The 14,902-nt window shown below is 29.5% G+C and overlaps 1 protein-coding gene across 1 annotated transcript; it reads left to right on the forward strand.

Annotated features, from left to right (window-relative positions):
- Window positions 1-12,916: 12,916 nt before the first annotated feature.
- On the forward strand, window positions 12,917-14,512 carry LOC141526515 (ATP-dependent DNA helicase PIF1-like). Its single transcript, XM_074241550.1, has 4 exons — window positions 12,917-12,921; window positions 13,039-13,278; window positions 13,320-13,527; window positions 13,658-14,512. The coding sequence occupies exons 1-4, from the start codon at window positions 12,917-12,919 to the stop codon at window positions 14,510-14,512; spliced, it is 1,308 nt and encodes a 435-aa protein (XP_074097651.1).
- The last annotated feature ends 390 nt before the right edge of the window (window positions 14,513-14,902 follow it).

A 14,902-nucleotide genomic window follows, 5' to 3' on the forward strand; every position in this document is an offset into this window, starting at 1 on the left:
TGATCAGTGTGCACTTGAAGTTAAAAAAAAAAAGCAATAAAAATAATCAGTGACACTACTGTAGACCAAAAAAATTGAAAAAAATAAAAACTACCCCATAGACAGGGAGATACAGCCCCGTAAAGCCGAAAATTCGCGATTATTTAATAATGAAATTCAAATGATCAGAGTGCACTTGAAGTGAAAAAAAAAAAGCAATAAAAATAATCAGTGACACTACAGTAGGTGAAGAAAATTTTAAAAATAAAAACTACCCCATAGACAGGGAGATACAGTCCCATAAAGCCAAAAATTGTGCGATATTTCAATAATTAAAATAGAAATTTTCGACGACTACTCAAAATTTCAAATAAAAATCTAGGACTAATAGTTAACTATACCCATAACAATCAGAAAAAAATTAAAAATTACAAAAACCACCCCATAGACACTAAGATATAGCCTAATAAAGCCGAGTATTTCGGGATTATTTAACATAAAAATTAAAATATTCACAGTGCATTCGAAATAGAAAAAAATACCAATCAAAATTATCAGTGGTACTTTTGACCATCAGACAAATTTAAAAATTGTAAAAACACCCCATAGATACCGAAATATGACTTGATAACGCACAAAAATCGGGATTGCTTAGAAATTAAAATTCAAATTATTGGTGCCCATTGAAAATCAACAAAAGAAACCTTTTGTACTTATCGATTAAATTCCTGTGTATCGAAAAAATTATTATTTAACAAACCACCCCGCAAACTCCGAATTATGATCCCATTAAGCTGAAAATTTCTGATTTTTTAGTAATTAAAATGCTATTTCTCGGTGTCCGTTGAAAATAAATAAAAAGTATGAAAACTCATTTTCAGATATACTCTTGTAAGCAAAAAAATAAGATTTGAAAAAACACCATACACTCGCGATTTGTCGATTTTTATTTGACATAAATTGAAATTCTCGGTGTCCACTTAAAATAACAGAATTACAATAATCTTCCTATCTAATGTAACCTCGGTCATACACAAAGATATCAAAATTATGGAATCCACCCTATAAACATCGAGATACACCCCCATAAACTGGCGATAAGTCGATGTTTAATTTACTTTCAATGAAATTCTCGGTGTCCACTGAAAATAACAAAAAGAAAATAATCCTTCTATTCAATTTAACGTCAGTCATACATAAAAATATCAAAATTATGGAGTCCACCCCATAGACACTGAGATGCGCCCCCATAAAGCCGCGATTTGTCAATTTTTCATTTATTTAATTTGAAATTTTCGGTATCCACTGAAAATAAGCCAAAGAAAACTATCCCACTTTCCAGTTCAATCTTCGTCATGAATTAAAAAAAGAAAATTTCGGAATCCACCCTATAAACATCAGGAGACAACCCTATAAAGCCGCGATTTTTCGATTTTCCATCGATTTAAATGGAAATTCTCGGTGTCCACTGAAAATAACTTAAAAAAATTATCGTACTTTCCAATGTAACCTTTGTAAAGAATTGAAAAATCAAAATTTAAGAATCCACCTCATAGACACTGAGATACACCCCCATAAAGCTGCGATTTCTCCATTATTTGTGAAGTTAAGTTGAAATTCTCGGTGTCAACTCGGAATAACTCAAAGAAAATTATCTTTCTTTCCAGTTTAACCTTTTTATGAATTAAAAATCAAAATTTTGGAATCCACCCCATAAACACCGAGAGGCAACACCACAATGCCACAATTGTTCGATTTTTTATTGATTTAAATTGAAATTCTCGGTGTCTACTCAAAATAAGTAAAAGAAAATTATTGTACTTTTTAATGTTATCTCTGTTATAAAATAATAAATCAAAATTTTAGAATCCACCCCACAGACACCGAGATACATCCCCATACAGTCGCTATTTGTCGATTTTTAATTGACTTAAATTGAAATTCTCGGTGTCCACTTAAAATAAAGAGCATAAACTCATTCCACTTTCCAATTTACTCTTTTTAATAAATGAAAATATCAAAATTCAAGAATTCACCCCATAGACCCCAAGATACGCCTCCATAAAGCCGCGATTTATCGATTTTTGTGGATTGATATCGAAATTTTCGGTGTCATATGAAAATTTGAATTTTAATTATTGAAAAATCGCGAATTGTTGGCTTTATTTGGATGTTTGTTAGTGTCTATGCGGTGGATTTTCAAGAGTTAAGTTTTTTTATGTTTGTAAGGGTGTAATTTAAAAGTACAATAGGTTTCTCTTGTTGTTGTTAAATGGACACCAAGAATTTCAATTTCAATTACTAACAAATCACAAAGTAGCGGATTTATGGGGTCCTATCTCGCCGTTAATGGGGTGTTTTTTCAAATCTTATTTTTTTTTTTGCTTACAAGAGTATATCTGAAAATGAGTTTTCATACTTTTCATTTATTTTCAACGGACACCGAGAAGTAGCATTTTAATTACTAAAAATCAGAAATTTTCAGCTTAATGGGATCATAATTCGGAGTTTGCGGGGTGGTTTGTTAAATAATAATTTTTTCGATACACAGGAGTTTAATCGATAAGTACAAAAGGTTTCTTTTGTTGATTTTCAATGGGCACCAATAATTTGAATTTTAATTTCTAAGCAATCCCGATTTTTGTGCGTTATCAAGTCATATTTCGGTATCTATGGGGTGTTTTTACAATTTTTAAATTTGTCTGATGGTCAAAAGTACCACTGACAATTTTGATTGGTATTTTTTTCTATTTCGAATGCACTGTGAATATTTTAATTTTTATGTTAAATAATCCCGAAATACTCGGCTTTATTAGGCTGTATCTTAGTGTCTATGGGGTGGTTTTTGTAATTTTTTATTTTTTTTTGATTGTTATGGGTATAGTTAACTATTAGTCCTAGATTTTTATTTGAAATTTTGAGTAGTCGTCGAAAATTTCTATTTTAATTATTGAAATATCGCACAATTTTTGGCTTTATGGGACTGTATCTCCCTGTCTATGGGGTAGTTTTTTATTTTTTAAAATTTTCTTCACCTACTGTAGTGTCACTGATTATTTTTATTGCTTTTTTTTTTCACTTCAAGTGCACTCTGATCATTTGAATTTCATTATTAAATAATCGCGAATTTTCGGCTTTACGGGGCTGTATCTCCCTGTCTATGAGGTAGTTTTTTATTTTTTTTCAATTTTTTTGGTCTACAGTAGTGTCACTGATTATTTTTATTGCTTTTTTTTTTAACTTCAAGTGCACACTGATCATTTGAATTTCATCATTAAATAATCGCAAATTTTTGGCTTTATGGGGCTGTATCTCAGAGTGTATGGGGTACTTTTATAACTTTTCTTTTTTTTTTTAATTACAGGGGTATCATTGAATATGACTGTTGGCTTTTTTTTTTTTCATTTTTCGGTGACACCGAAAATTTGAGTTTTAATTATCAAAAAATCGCACATTTTTTATTTTATGGGGTTGTCTATGGGATGATTTTTCTAATATTAATTTTTTTTTATTTACAGGAGTATCATTGATCATTATTATTGCATGCGGGCATCCCGCTATAACTGAGCAATGATATCACACGTGTGCAAGCGAGCGCGCACTCATTGCCTGTCGCGCTTCCACTCGCTCGCTCTTGCGCCTACCGTTCTGCCGCTAAACCGCGCTCCTCATTGGTCTATTTTCATAAATTTGTAGTAATTTTTCTATGGGTCTGATCGAAAAATGGTAAAGGACTTTTCTATTCAGAATCCAATTTTCTACCACACCCTGTCCGGTGGCTCACGACTTCTGAGACACCTGTATATATATATATATATATATATATATATATATATATATATATATATATATATATATATATATATATAAAACGTATTGATAGGTAAATAAATAAAAAAGTTATTTCAATCAAAATAGTGACTTCGTTTTTTGTCAAATTTTATTTTGAGTTGAGTAGAAAATTTGAAAATATTCTAAGCGTATTTTGAGGGGGGTTAAAAAAAGGGTCCAAAAAACAAAGCTTGTATCAGAAATGACACATTTATGTGTTGGGACGATTATCTGTATTCTCTTACAAAAATTAATGGAATTTCACTGATTTATTTTAAGAGAGTAGAAATTGTAGGCAAATATATATTTTTATTTACTGAAATGTAAAGATAACACAAAGAAGTATTGAGTTAAAATTATTTGCACAAAATTTTATTCTGTGCAATTAAAAAAAAATTTTTTTTTTTTAAATAATTAGCTCTGTGCAAAGTGCATATTTTTATAATGGAAAAATTCAAATATTCTTAATTATTTTCAACTGATTTTAATCATTTGCAATATTTTTTTTTCTAACTAGAAAGTATTTGAGCACATTATGAAATGGATATATTTTGAGTAACAAGCACACAAATTTGCACTCATGCCAAATTCCATTTTCTAAAATCTGTAACGTACATGTGTTCTTAAAACTTTAAAAAATTATTGCATGCTAATTCATACATCTTGTAGGATTATACAAATATTTTTTGTTGTTGTAAATAGCATGAAAAAGGTTTAAGTGTGCTATTTTATTTCCTTTTTTATAACTTTAATTTTATTCTATAGTATTTCAGTTATAATATTGAATTTTTTTACAAAAGAAAACAAAAATAATAATGATTTATATTTCCTTTGTCTGTAATATCTTCAAGCACAAAAAGCAATATGAACAAGTTTTTCGATATTTTTTGAAGTTTTTAGAAATACTATAAATAATATTTTGAAAAGATGTTTTCAAATATAATGATGAAATACGAATTACGGATTTGCGCGCTTACACACACAAAAATATTCCATATCAACAAATTCGGTAGAATTTGGCGCCAAGTTCCGTTCAAAACGGAGCGCCAGACTACCGAATGTTATTTACTGTAAGCAGAACGGCTTTTCGGGGTTACAAAATTTTATTTTAATTCTGAGGTACTTTTTTAACTTAATTTGTTATCATCAAGATTAATTAATCACTTATTTTACCGTCTTAATCAATTATTTATACTTGCAACAATTTATTCACTTAAAATTATTAAATTTTATCAGCACATACTATAGCTCGCTCAGATTTTTCAATTCTGACTTTTTTTTGCTGGAGAAATATATCCGCCCTAGACTAGATAAAATAAAAATGTGTAGTAATCTTTTTAAAGATACGAAACTACAGTTAAAAAAAGTAATTCATAGCTTACATTTACGACCGCCAGGGTGCGCTGGAATTATATCCACATAAACTGTAGACAGTTTGCGGTAAACAATACAGCCAATGCGAGATTTAAGATAGCACCCCAGAAGTTTTTTTTTTTAATTTTGAACTTTTTTTTTATCACATCGTTAGTTCATCGTTTGTTCTTCATCGCTTACTATCAACATTTGTTTGATTTGTTAGTTCTCTATTTATTTATTTAAAAAAAAATTTCTTATTAATATATCTTTAAGTTAGCCTCCCTATTGCATTTTTTAATATTTTTTTAGCAATACGGCTCATTAAACCTCTCTTTTCGATTGTTTATGTATATATAACAATCGTTTCTACTTCACATTGTTTATTTGTTGTTTAATCAACATTTTTAATTAGCTGAATATTTTTATTCTAAATATTTGCAGTGCGCATGCGTCAACTTTACGTTTATAGACTTTTAGCGCAGTCTTTTGAAAATTATAATGACAAGCACAGTAATTAGAGTGAGTGTATTATTCTTGTATTTTTAATTATAGAAGTCACATAGAAGTCACAGCACAAAAAAGGCAAGGTGTAGTCTTTAATAATTTTATAAAAAGTTTTTATTTTAATAAAGTATTCAAATTTTTTGTTATTTCTTTTTTATTTTAATAATAGTTTTTAATTCGAATTATTTTAATGCTACGTTTATGTCAGCACTTGTCACTAGCTTTAATTATCTTAATTTTTAATACACTTCACAAATCACCCACAATTACTTTGTTTTTGTAATTATTTTACTTCTTTCTAATTATTAAAATTTTTGCTCCCCCGTTTGAGATAATATGAAAGATTTTATAGGTTTTGGTCGAATTTTTTAATTCGAAGTTGGTATCGTTTACTCCTCTGATAATCTATAGTACGATGCAGTTTAGTCCGCTGATATCCAGATATTTTGTTTACTAATTTAGATCGAATTTATTATCTTAAAGTTGGTACCGTTTAGTTCTCCGATAGTATACACAGTCTATCACCTTGCCATTCTGCTGTAGTATAGTACAGATATAGTGTTAAAGTCGCTGCCTGTAGGTGGCGTTGATGCGGTTGAGCGGAAGTTTTAAATAACGATATTCTCTATATTACACTTCTACTAATCATAATTTTGAGAAATAGTTATTATCTACCAACAATAATTTAATTGTTATCATAACAATGTAATCTAATGCATATATCTTATTCATCATGCTGTTACAAAATAATATAATATAGACATGTCAATTTATATGTTGCAAAAAATTTTATTTAAATATTATTTCGCAGCATGATTGCAAGTACGAAAGGAATAAATATTATCACATTTTGAAAAGGTGCGATAATTTGAATTTCAAAGTTATAATTATAATCCAATCATACTCTTTCAATTATTCTTATTGGTGTTATTAAGTGATTTACATAACCCAAATTTGATTAAAATCTCATTTTTTAGCGCAATTGCAAAGGAGATTAAATATCTTTATTTAAATATTTTTATTGTTTTCACAAAAATTATTATTATTATTTTGTTATTAAATGCTCAGGGGGGTTATCCCCGGAGTCCGATTCTCCGAGGGCCCAGCCTGAGCTCCATCCGTTACTGCTGGACCACTCCGCACAACAAGGCGGTTAGTGATCACAGCAGGCCAAAGTCATTTCCCTTAAGAGACGGAGAGAACCAAGTAAAACAGCCTTCTGCATCCTAACTGCCAAGAACTCAGCTTTTGATGAGCAAGCTGGAACTTTGGCAACCCGGGAAAAAATGATCAGACCTGATCAGACATGAACAGGCATGAGTCTTCAGCCCTGATCAGACATGAAAAATGACCATGCCTGATCAGGCATGAATTGACCTGATCAGGCCTGATCAGACATGGTCAGGTCTGAAAACCCATTACTATTTTTAATTAATTATTTTGCTTAATTTTATGGTTGTAGTACTTGATAGAGTCGTACGCAATTCTCTATAATAAAATAAAATAAAAAAAAAAATAATTACATATTATTGTAAGGATGTAACACCAGCGGTCAACCATCCAACTACCAACCATGCTCAATGCTGTTTAACTCTGGTGTTATCCGTTTGCCTTGAATTTCCCGCCTGCTGTGCTGCTATATTAGATGTAACAATTCTATGAAGTACATAGAGTATCGAATAAGTTTATGATAAATATAATGTTAAAATTGGTTTTATAATATATTTTGATAGTCCTAATTTATTTATGTAACCGAATCTCATTATAATATCACATTTATTTAAATAATATAATAAGTAATGATTTTCATATTAGGCAGGAGCAGAGCAGACCATAACATCCCATAGAAAATGTAATAAATTTTTATTACAAAATTATTTAAATAAACGTAATGTTAAAAATAATTTTGCACTTTTTGTGATGACCAAAAATTTTTTTCGTCAAAGAAAAAATTTTTATCATATCTCTGACTATAGTCAGAGAGGAACAGTCATAAACAGGCATGGTCAGACATGAATAGACATGAACAGGTATGAACAGGCCTGAGCGTATTTAACACTTCAGACATGAACAGGCATGGACAGGTCTGATCAGGCATGGAGAGGTCTGATCAGGCATGGACAGGCCTGAACGTATTTAACACTTTAGACATGAACAGACATGAGCAGGCATGGATAGGTCTGGTCAGGCATGGACAGGCCTGATCAGGCCTGAGCGTATTTAGTACTCCAGATATGAGCAGGCATGAACAGAACTGATCAGGCATGATCATGTATAACTTCAGGCCTGGTCATACATGAACAGGCATGATCAGGTCTAATTTCAGGCCTGATCATACATGAACAGGCATGGTCAGGTCTGATCATTTTTTCCCGGGTGCTTTTTTATTCTTTGATTTGCCTCGAGGGATTACTCCCAAAAAAATATTTAGATCATTTAGCTATGCTAGTAGAAGCATTAAATATTATGCTATCAGAAAAGATAACAAAAGAACAACTGCGAGTGGCCGGATTTTTGTTAATCAAATATGCAGTTTTCTATCAAGATTATTTTGGTAAAAGTGCGATGACTTATAATATACACCTACTTTTACATATGGAAAAAAGTATATTAAATTTAGGGCCACTGTGGTGTCACAATGCCTTCTGTTTTGAAAATGAGAACCATTTTATATTGAAACTGGAAAAAAGTCCGTCTCATCTGCATATTCAGGTAGCAAGAAGATATATATTCGAAAAATCTTTGCCATCATTGGGTGACAAGATCAAGAAAAGTCATGGATTTACAACTTTCTGTAAAAAAAATATAACAGGAAGATTGAAAAAAACATTTGAAGTGAATGGCTGTACATTAATTGGTAAAGGGAAAGATCATAAATTAAGTACACCAGAGAAAAATCTTTTGAATTCATCAGGAAAATGTAGATCATTTAATAGGTTTATTTATAATGGTAATCGATATACTTCAAAAAGTTACCGCTTGTGTCAAAAAATAAACGATTTCCTCATTGAGTTAAGAGACGGAAATTTCGGTAAAATAAAAAATATCTGCTGTGTTGGAGATGATAATACTGGAAAAAAAATTTATATTTTCTACGATCAGATAAAAACACATAACAAATTTTTCGATCAATCCAAAAATGTGACAGTCCATAATATCGAAAAATGTTCTGTTACTGATAAGTTATCTGTATGTGAACCAGAAGTGATAAAGCAGCCCTGTATTTTAACTCGAGTACAAGAGCAAGATTATATTATAAAAATACCAAAAGGATGTTTTGGTGACTAGGAAGATTCATGTACATATAGTAAAAATTTGTAAATAATAGAGTCAAGTTAAAATTAATGTAATAATTCTTAAAGAAAGTTTTTCATCTATCGTTTTGAAAAAAATTCTTCAAGTAAAAAATGCTGTTATGCCTCAAACGCAAGTTTTACAACGTTTTAAAAACAAGTTTAGTTCTTTAACTTTGAAGAAAAAAAAAAAATATTTCTCAACTGATTTTGTAAAAGTTATAGAAGATACCTAATGAACTGCAAATATTTTTTTTTTTATTTTACTACTCTTATACATATAAATATAGTTGAATTATATTATTTAAGATTATATAAGATCCATATAGATTAGGGTGGGTCAAAAAAATCGAATAATTTATGTTTGACTTTATACTCTGAAAAATAGGTTCATAGACACCTAAAAAGAATTCTCTCCAAGTATAAGCTCTTAATTATAACGGGAAGGTCCTCCGCTTTGCGGGTTTCTATTTTTTTCGAATAATCAGATAAAAAAATTTATATCTCGCTTCCAACTGCTTGGAAAAATATTCCGTGGCATAGATTTTGTGAGAAATTGAATGCTTTACAAAAAAGGTCTCTTATGACTTTTTCAAAAACTCAACCGATTAAAAGATATTCATAGTTGAAGTTTGGCTATTTTAAGGAAAATATTCGTTTTTATTATGAATTTTATAAGTCGATGAAAAAAATTATTTCGGATTGCGGAACTCATGATTTTGTAGGAAATTTACTGCTCTACAAAAATGGTCTCTTATGATTTTTTGATTAAGTGAAGCCGTTACGAGATATTCATCGTCAAACATTAACGAATATCAATATTTCCAGTTTTTGATCAATAATTCGATAAATTTTAATTTAAACTATGAGTTTCAGGAAAATTTACATAAATTTGAGTTTCGATCGATAAAGAAATGTTATAAACAATTTTTTTAATATTGTTTTCAGTCTTGAGCTTGTTTGATTGCATTAAAACAAGAAATTAGAGCATTTTTTTCGACATATAGCCAATGATTAGTTTAATTTGAAGTGAATGACATATTTCTTTGTCAAATTTAATATGAAAAGTATTGAATCAAGTGAGAAACAACCAGTATTTAACTTTTTTATAGATAAATTTTTTATTGAATTATCAATTGCAATATAATTGTCTATATTTTTAACATAACAGTACGCTATTACTATAAATAATTTCTTTTATTACAATTTGGGAATGTTTTTGATGTTCTTTGACAACTTGCAATAAGTACTGGAATTGTTCTTCATTTTTTGTCAAGCATTGATTATATTCACTGACTAATGCAACAGCTCGCTCTGCTGAATCATTGACAACTTTTAGTTGTTGAAAGTATTCTTTATTTTCGAGATAACTCTCATTAGTAGGCCATAATTCAACATCGACATCAAGAAAGTCATACGGTAGATCGAAGATTTTGAAAAGATTTAATGACTTTTTAGACACAAAGTCACTCAGAGTTCTCTGCGCCAATGAATTCAAATCTTTTTAGCAATTACAAATCTTTTAGCTTTAGAATCTGTACCTTCACGAGTATTAACAGCTTCAACAATACTTTTTTACTTCTAATGGAACGCCATCGTCAAACAGTGATAAAATGGCAAGTTCATCGCTCAAATACCATAAGTGCGAAATCATTTTTTCACACGTAGCTGAAGAAATCAAAGGATTGATATGTTTGTACTCCAATAAATTTTTCATAAACTGCAAGTCATGATAAGCAGCAGTTGTTGCAGAAGTTGATGAAAACCAAGCTTTTAAATACAATGTGACTATAAAAATACAGAAATGACGAAGACCATGCAATTCTTTCTGAGAGAGTTTGAATTCATCTCTGAATAGATACATTTTCAAACTATAAATGGCCTTAGCCATCCATCTAGCATGATGAACAGCACCAGGACGTTTGAAAGAAATCTTTTCTTGAGGCATTTCTCCAAGGAAAATCAATGATAATTCCAATAATTCTTTATCTAACTTATTATAACATTTCTTTATCGATCGAAACTCAAATTTATGTAAATTTTCCTGAAACTCATAGTTTAAATTAAAATTTATCGAATTATTGATCAAAAACTGGAAATATTGATATTCGTTAATGTTTGACGATGAATATCTCGTAACGGCTTCACTTAATCAAAAATCATAAGAGACCATTTTTGTAGAGCAGTAAATTTCCTACAAAATCATGAGTTCCGCAATCCGAAATAATTTTTTTCATCGACTTATAAAATTCATAATAAAAACGAATATTTTCCTTAAAATAGCCAAACTTCAACTATGAATATCTTTTAATCGGTTGAGTTTTTGAAAAAGTCATAAGAGACCTTTTTTGTAAAGCATTCAATTTCTCACAAAATCTATGCCACGGAATATTTTTCCAAGCAGTTGGAAGCGAGATATAAATTTTTTTATCTGATTATTCGAAAAAAATAGAAACCCGCAAAGCGGAGGACCTTCCCGTTATAATTAAGAGCTTATACTTGGAGAGAATTCTTTTTAGGTGTCTACGAACCTATTTTTCAGAGTATAAAATCAAAAATAAATTATTCGATTTTTTTGACCCACCCTAATATAGATATTGTAAAAATTTGTAAATAATTGATTCAAGTTAAAATCTATGTAAGAATCCTTAAAAAAAGTTTTTCATCCATTGTTTTGAAAAAAATCCTTTAAGTAAAAAATGCTGCTATGCCTCAAACGTAAGTTTTTATTACATATTGAAAAAAAATTTAGTTCTTTAATTCTGAAAAAAAGAAAAAAATTATATCTCAACTGATTTAGTCAAAGTTACAGAAGATATCTAGAGAACTGTAAATGTTTTTTTTTTTACTACTTTCAAACATATAGATATAGTTAAATTAGTATGTGCCATATTTTGAGACAACATATTTTTTTCAATTCCAATTAGAGCCACCTTTGGAAGAGGTTTTTTTTACATCTTCCCGCAAATATTCAGCTTGTTCTTAAATTACTAAGAAAGAATTTTGCCTCAAAATGGCAAACTCAATTATTTATATGTAAACTTTATAATCTAATGTTAATAATTTTCAGAAATTCGTATGTTTTGTTGCTACTTAAAAGTTCCACGCGATTCTTGAAAAATTTTTCTTTTGTATGCCACCTATTAGAAACTAAGAACACTCAAAGATTCTAACTGTAAATTCGTAAACTAAAATATGTTAGGTATCAATTAATTCCAGCAGATAGCGTGTGGATAGAAAATTCTTTCCTACCTAGAAAGTTGACTTTAATATTTGATAGTCCAAATTAAATACCGATTGGATTTACTCTTTGAGTAATATCTGTTTCCAACAGCAAGTGCACTTCATTTGCTGTTGATGTTTTGACTTGCTCAACTATGAGTGATTCGATGCCCATCAAAGTATTTTCGTGATGAAAATATTATTTAAAAAAAATTTTTTTAAAACATGCATTAATTCTTTTTTATAGTTTTATTTAATTCTGATACGTAATTTTTTTGAAAAGAAATATTTTCTTCTTTTCCTGTAAAACTAAACAAGTCTTATCAAGTCTTAATAACTCTTTGAGAAATTCCGAAATTGCAGGGAAAATTTGACTTTTGAAGAGTATTGCAGAGTTTTGAAGACTTATTAAGTCTTTCCTTTACTTAGTTAGGGATGTGAAGACTTTCGAAAAGTCTTATTCAGAGTTATAAAGACTTTTCAAGAGTTTTTTCAGAGAATTATTTCCACAAGGGCTAGCAGAAAATATTTCCACCAGGGTTGTATAATTTTGCGAAATGGTGGGAAACAACTAAGAACGAACCAAAAAATGCTATTCATCCGTATTATGAAATACGTCCAGGTATATTTTTAAAGCGACGGTTACAAGGTTATTTAATTAATCATTATAGATACAATGTCGCAAGTAAACCAGAAGATTATTTTTATTCATTGTTATTACTATTTTAACCATGGCGTAATGCAGATGAGCTTAAAAATGGATTTGAAACTTATAAAGAATCCATCGAATATCAGCAGTACATGCTTCAAGAAGCTATCGAATATCATAAATATAATGAAGAATTTGATAAAGGCTAGAATTCATCAAAAATTTGATTGAAGATAAATGTAAAGATGACAATAAAGATGAAAAAGATTTAGAAGAAGAGTTATTGGACTGTAATGCTGCTGAAGTAGATTTAATAGCGAAGGACTTAAATGATGCTGCACAAAAACATGCTGATAATTATACTCTAGTTGATATGATTAGAAATATGAATGCTGAATCAGCATTGCTGATCAGACAAAAATTTTCGAAAAGATTAAAAGTAATGTATCATCTGATGACACAAAATTATTAAGATTATATGTTAGCGGAGAAGGTGGTACTGGTAAAAGTTTCTTAATTAATGTAACTAAGCGCTGGACAAAAGAAGAAATTAATAAAGAAACGGTTGTAACAGCTCCTACTGGTATTGCTGCTTTTAATATCAATGGGCTTACTATACATCGAGTATTTCAACTGCCTGTTGAACACGGTTACACTCCAGCTTATAGGCAATTATCTGATAGTGTGCTAAAAGTATTAAGAGATCAATTGAAAAATACAGTCTTATTTATCATTGATGAAATATCAATGGTCTCAAATATTACCCTGATATATATACATTTAAGATTAGTAGAGATTTTTGATGTTGATGATTGGTTTGGAGGTAAACACGTTGTTGCCTTTGGAGACTTGCTCCAACTTCCGCCTGTACATGAAAATCCAAGTTGTCACATTATCATCGGAAGATGCGATGAAGTACACAAAATCATTGTGTAGTATTAATTTATGGGCCGATTTATTCTGCTATGATGAACTCACGATTAATATGAGACAAAAAGCTGACAAAACTTATGGTGATTTGCTTTCTCGAGTAAGGGTTGATTCAATGACCCCAGATGACATAAAATTATTGGAAGGAAGAAAAATTTCTATTAAATCTGATCTGTCTTACAATGAGAGATTGCATGAAATATGTAATTTCATCGGTGAAATGTCCTCAGATACAGTCTGTTTAGTACCTACTTGTAAACAATGTGATCTAATCAATTCAGTTATGACCAGTCAAATATCATCTGAAGAAATAATACTTACGGCTCGTGATCACTTTGATTGTATTAAGTCAATAATGAAAAAAGCATCTGACACTTTAGAAAGAAACGAAGAAAATGTAAGTCAATCAGCTGGACTTGCTAAAACTATAACAATAAAGATTGGTTCAAAAGTTATGTTACGTCGTAATATTGATGTTACACTTGGACTAGTAAATGGAGCTATTGGAATAGTTAAATCAGTCTCCAAATCAATTGATAGTTCTGAAAGACAACGTATCAATATAGATTTTGGTACAGGTGCTGAATATGCAATTGAAAGAATCAAAGTAAAATTTCTGTTATCTCAAGGTATTTTTGTTGTAAGGGAACAATTTCCATTATGTTTAAGTTATGCAGTGACTATTCATAAAAGTCAAGGCTTAAGTCTGAAAAATGCTGTCATAGCCCTGATAAAACGAAATGATTAGAAATGATTAAAAATTTTGAATCATTTTGAATCATTTTTAATCATAAGAATATGATTTGAAATGATTAGAAATTTTTAATCATTTCAAATGATCTTTATTTATAAATATATGATTGAAAATGATTTAAAACTATTAGAAATATTTAATCATTTTTAATTATAAAAATATGATTGAAAATGATGTGAAATAAATTAAAATTTTCATTCATTGTTAGTTCTAAAAAAAAAATTCGATTTAGTTAAAAAATATATAATTATTTCAAATCACAAAAAGTATTAATGAAAATTATCAGTAATTATTAAGCATATTCATAATACTTTCAAATACTTTAACAAATAATTTTTATTTATTTTTCACTTTCCGTTAAAAAAATTGAAAATTTTTAAATTC

This window comes from Cotesia typhae, unplaced genomic scaffold (genome assembly GCF_013202065.1).
Source record: "Cotesia typhae breed Kobodo isofemale line unplaced genomic scaffold, CoteBio_Ctyphae contig_34, whole genome shotgun sequence".
In the NCBI taxonomy this organism is placed as follows: domain Eukaryota; kingdom Metazoa; phylum Arthropoda; class Insecta; order Hymenoptera; family Braconidae; genus Cotesia; species Cotesia typhae.

What these genes read in the sequence shown, in the direction of transcription:
- LOC141526515 (XM_074241550.1), top strand. An exon ending in TCGAAAAGATTAAAAGTAAT is followed by an intron (nt 13,279 to 13,319) that starts GTATCATCTGAT and finishes ATTATATGTTAG; the next exon opens with CGGAGAAGGTGGTACTGGTA. An exon ending in TATCTGATAGTGTGCTAAAA is followed by an intron (nt 13,528 to 13,657) that starts GTATTAAGAGAT and finishes ATTGGTTTGGAG; the next exon opens with GTAAACACGTTGTTGCCTTT.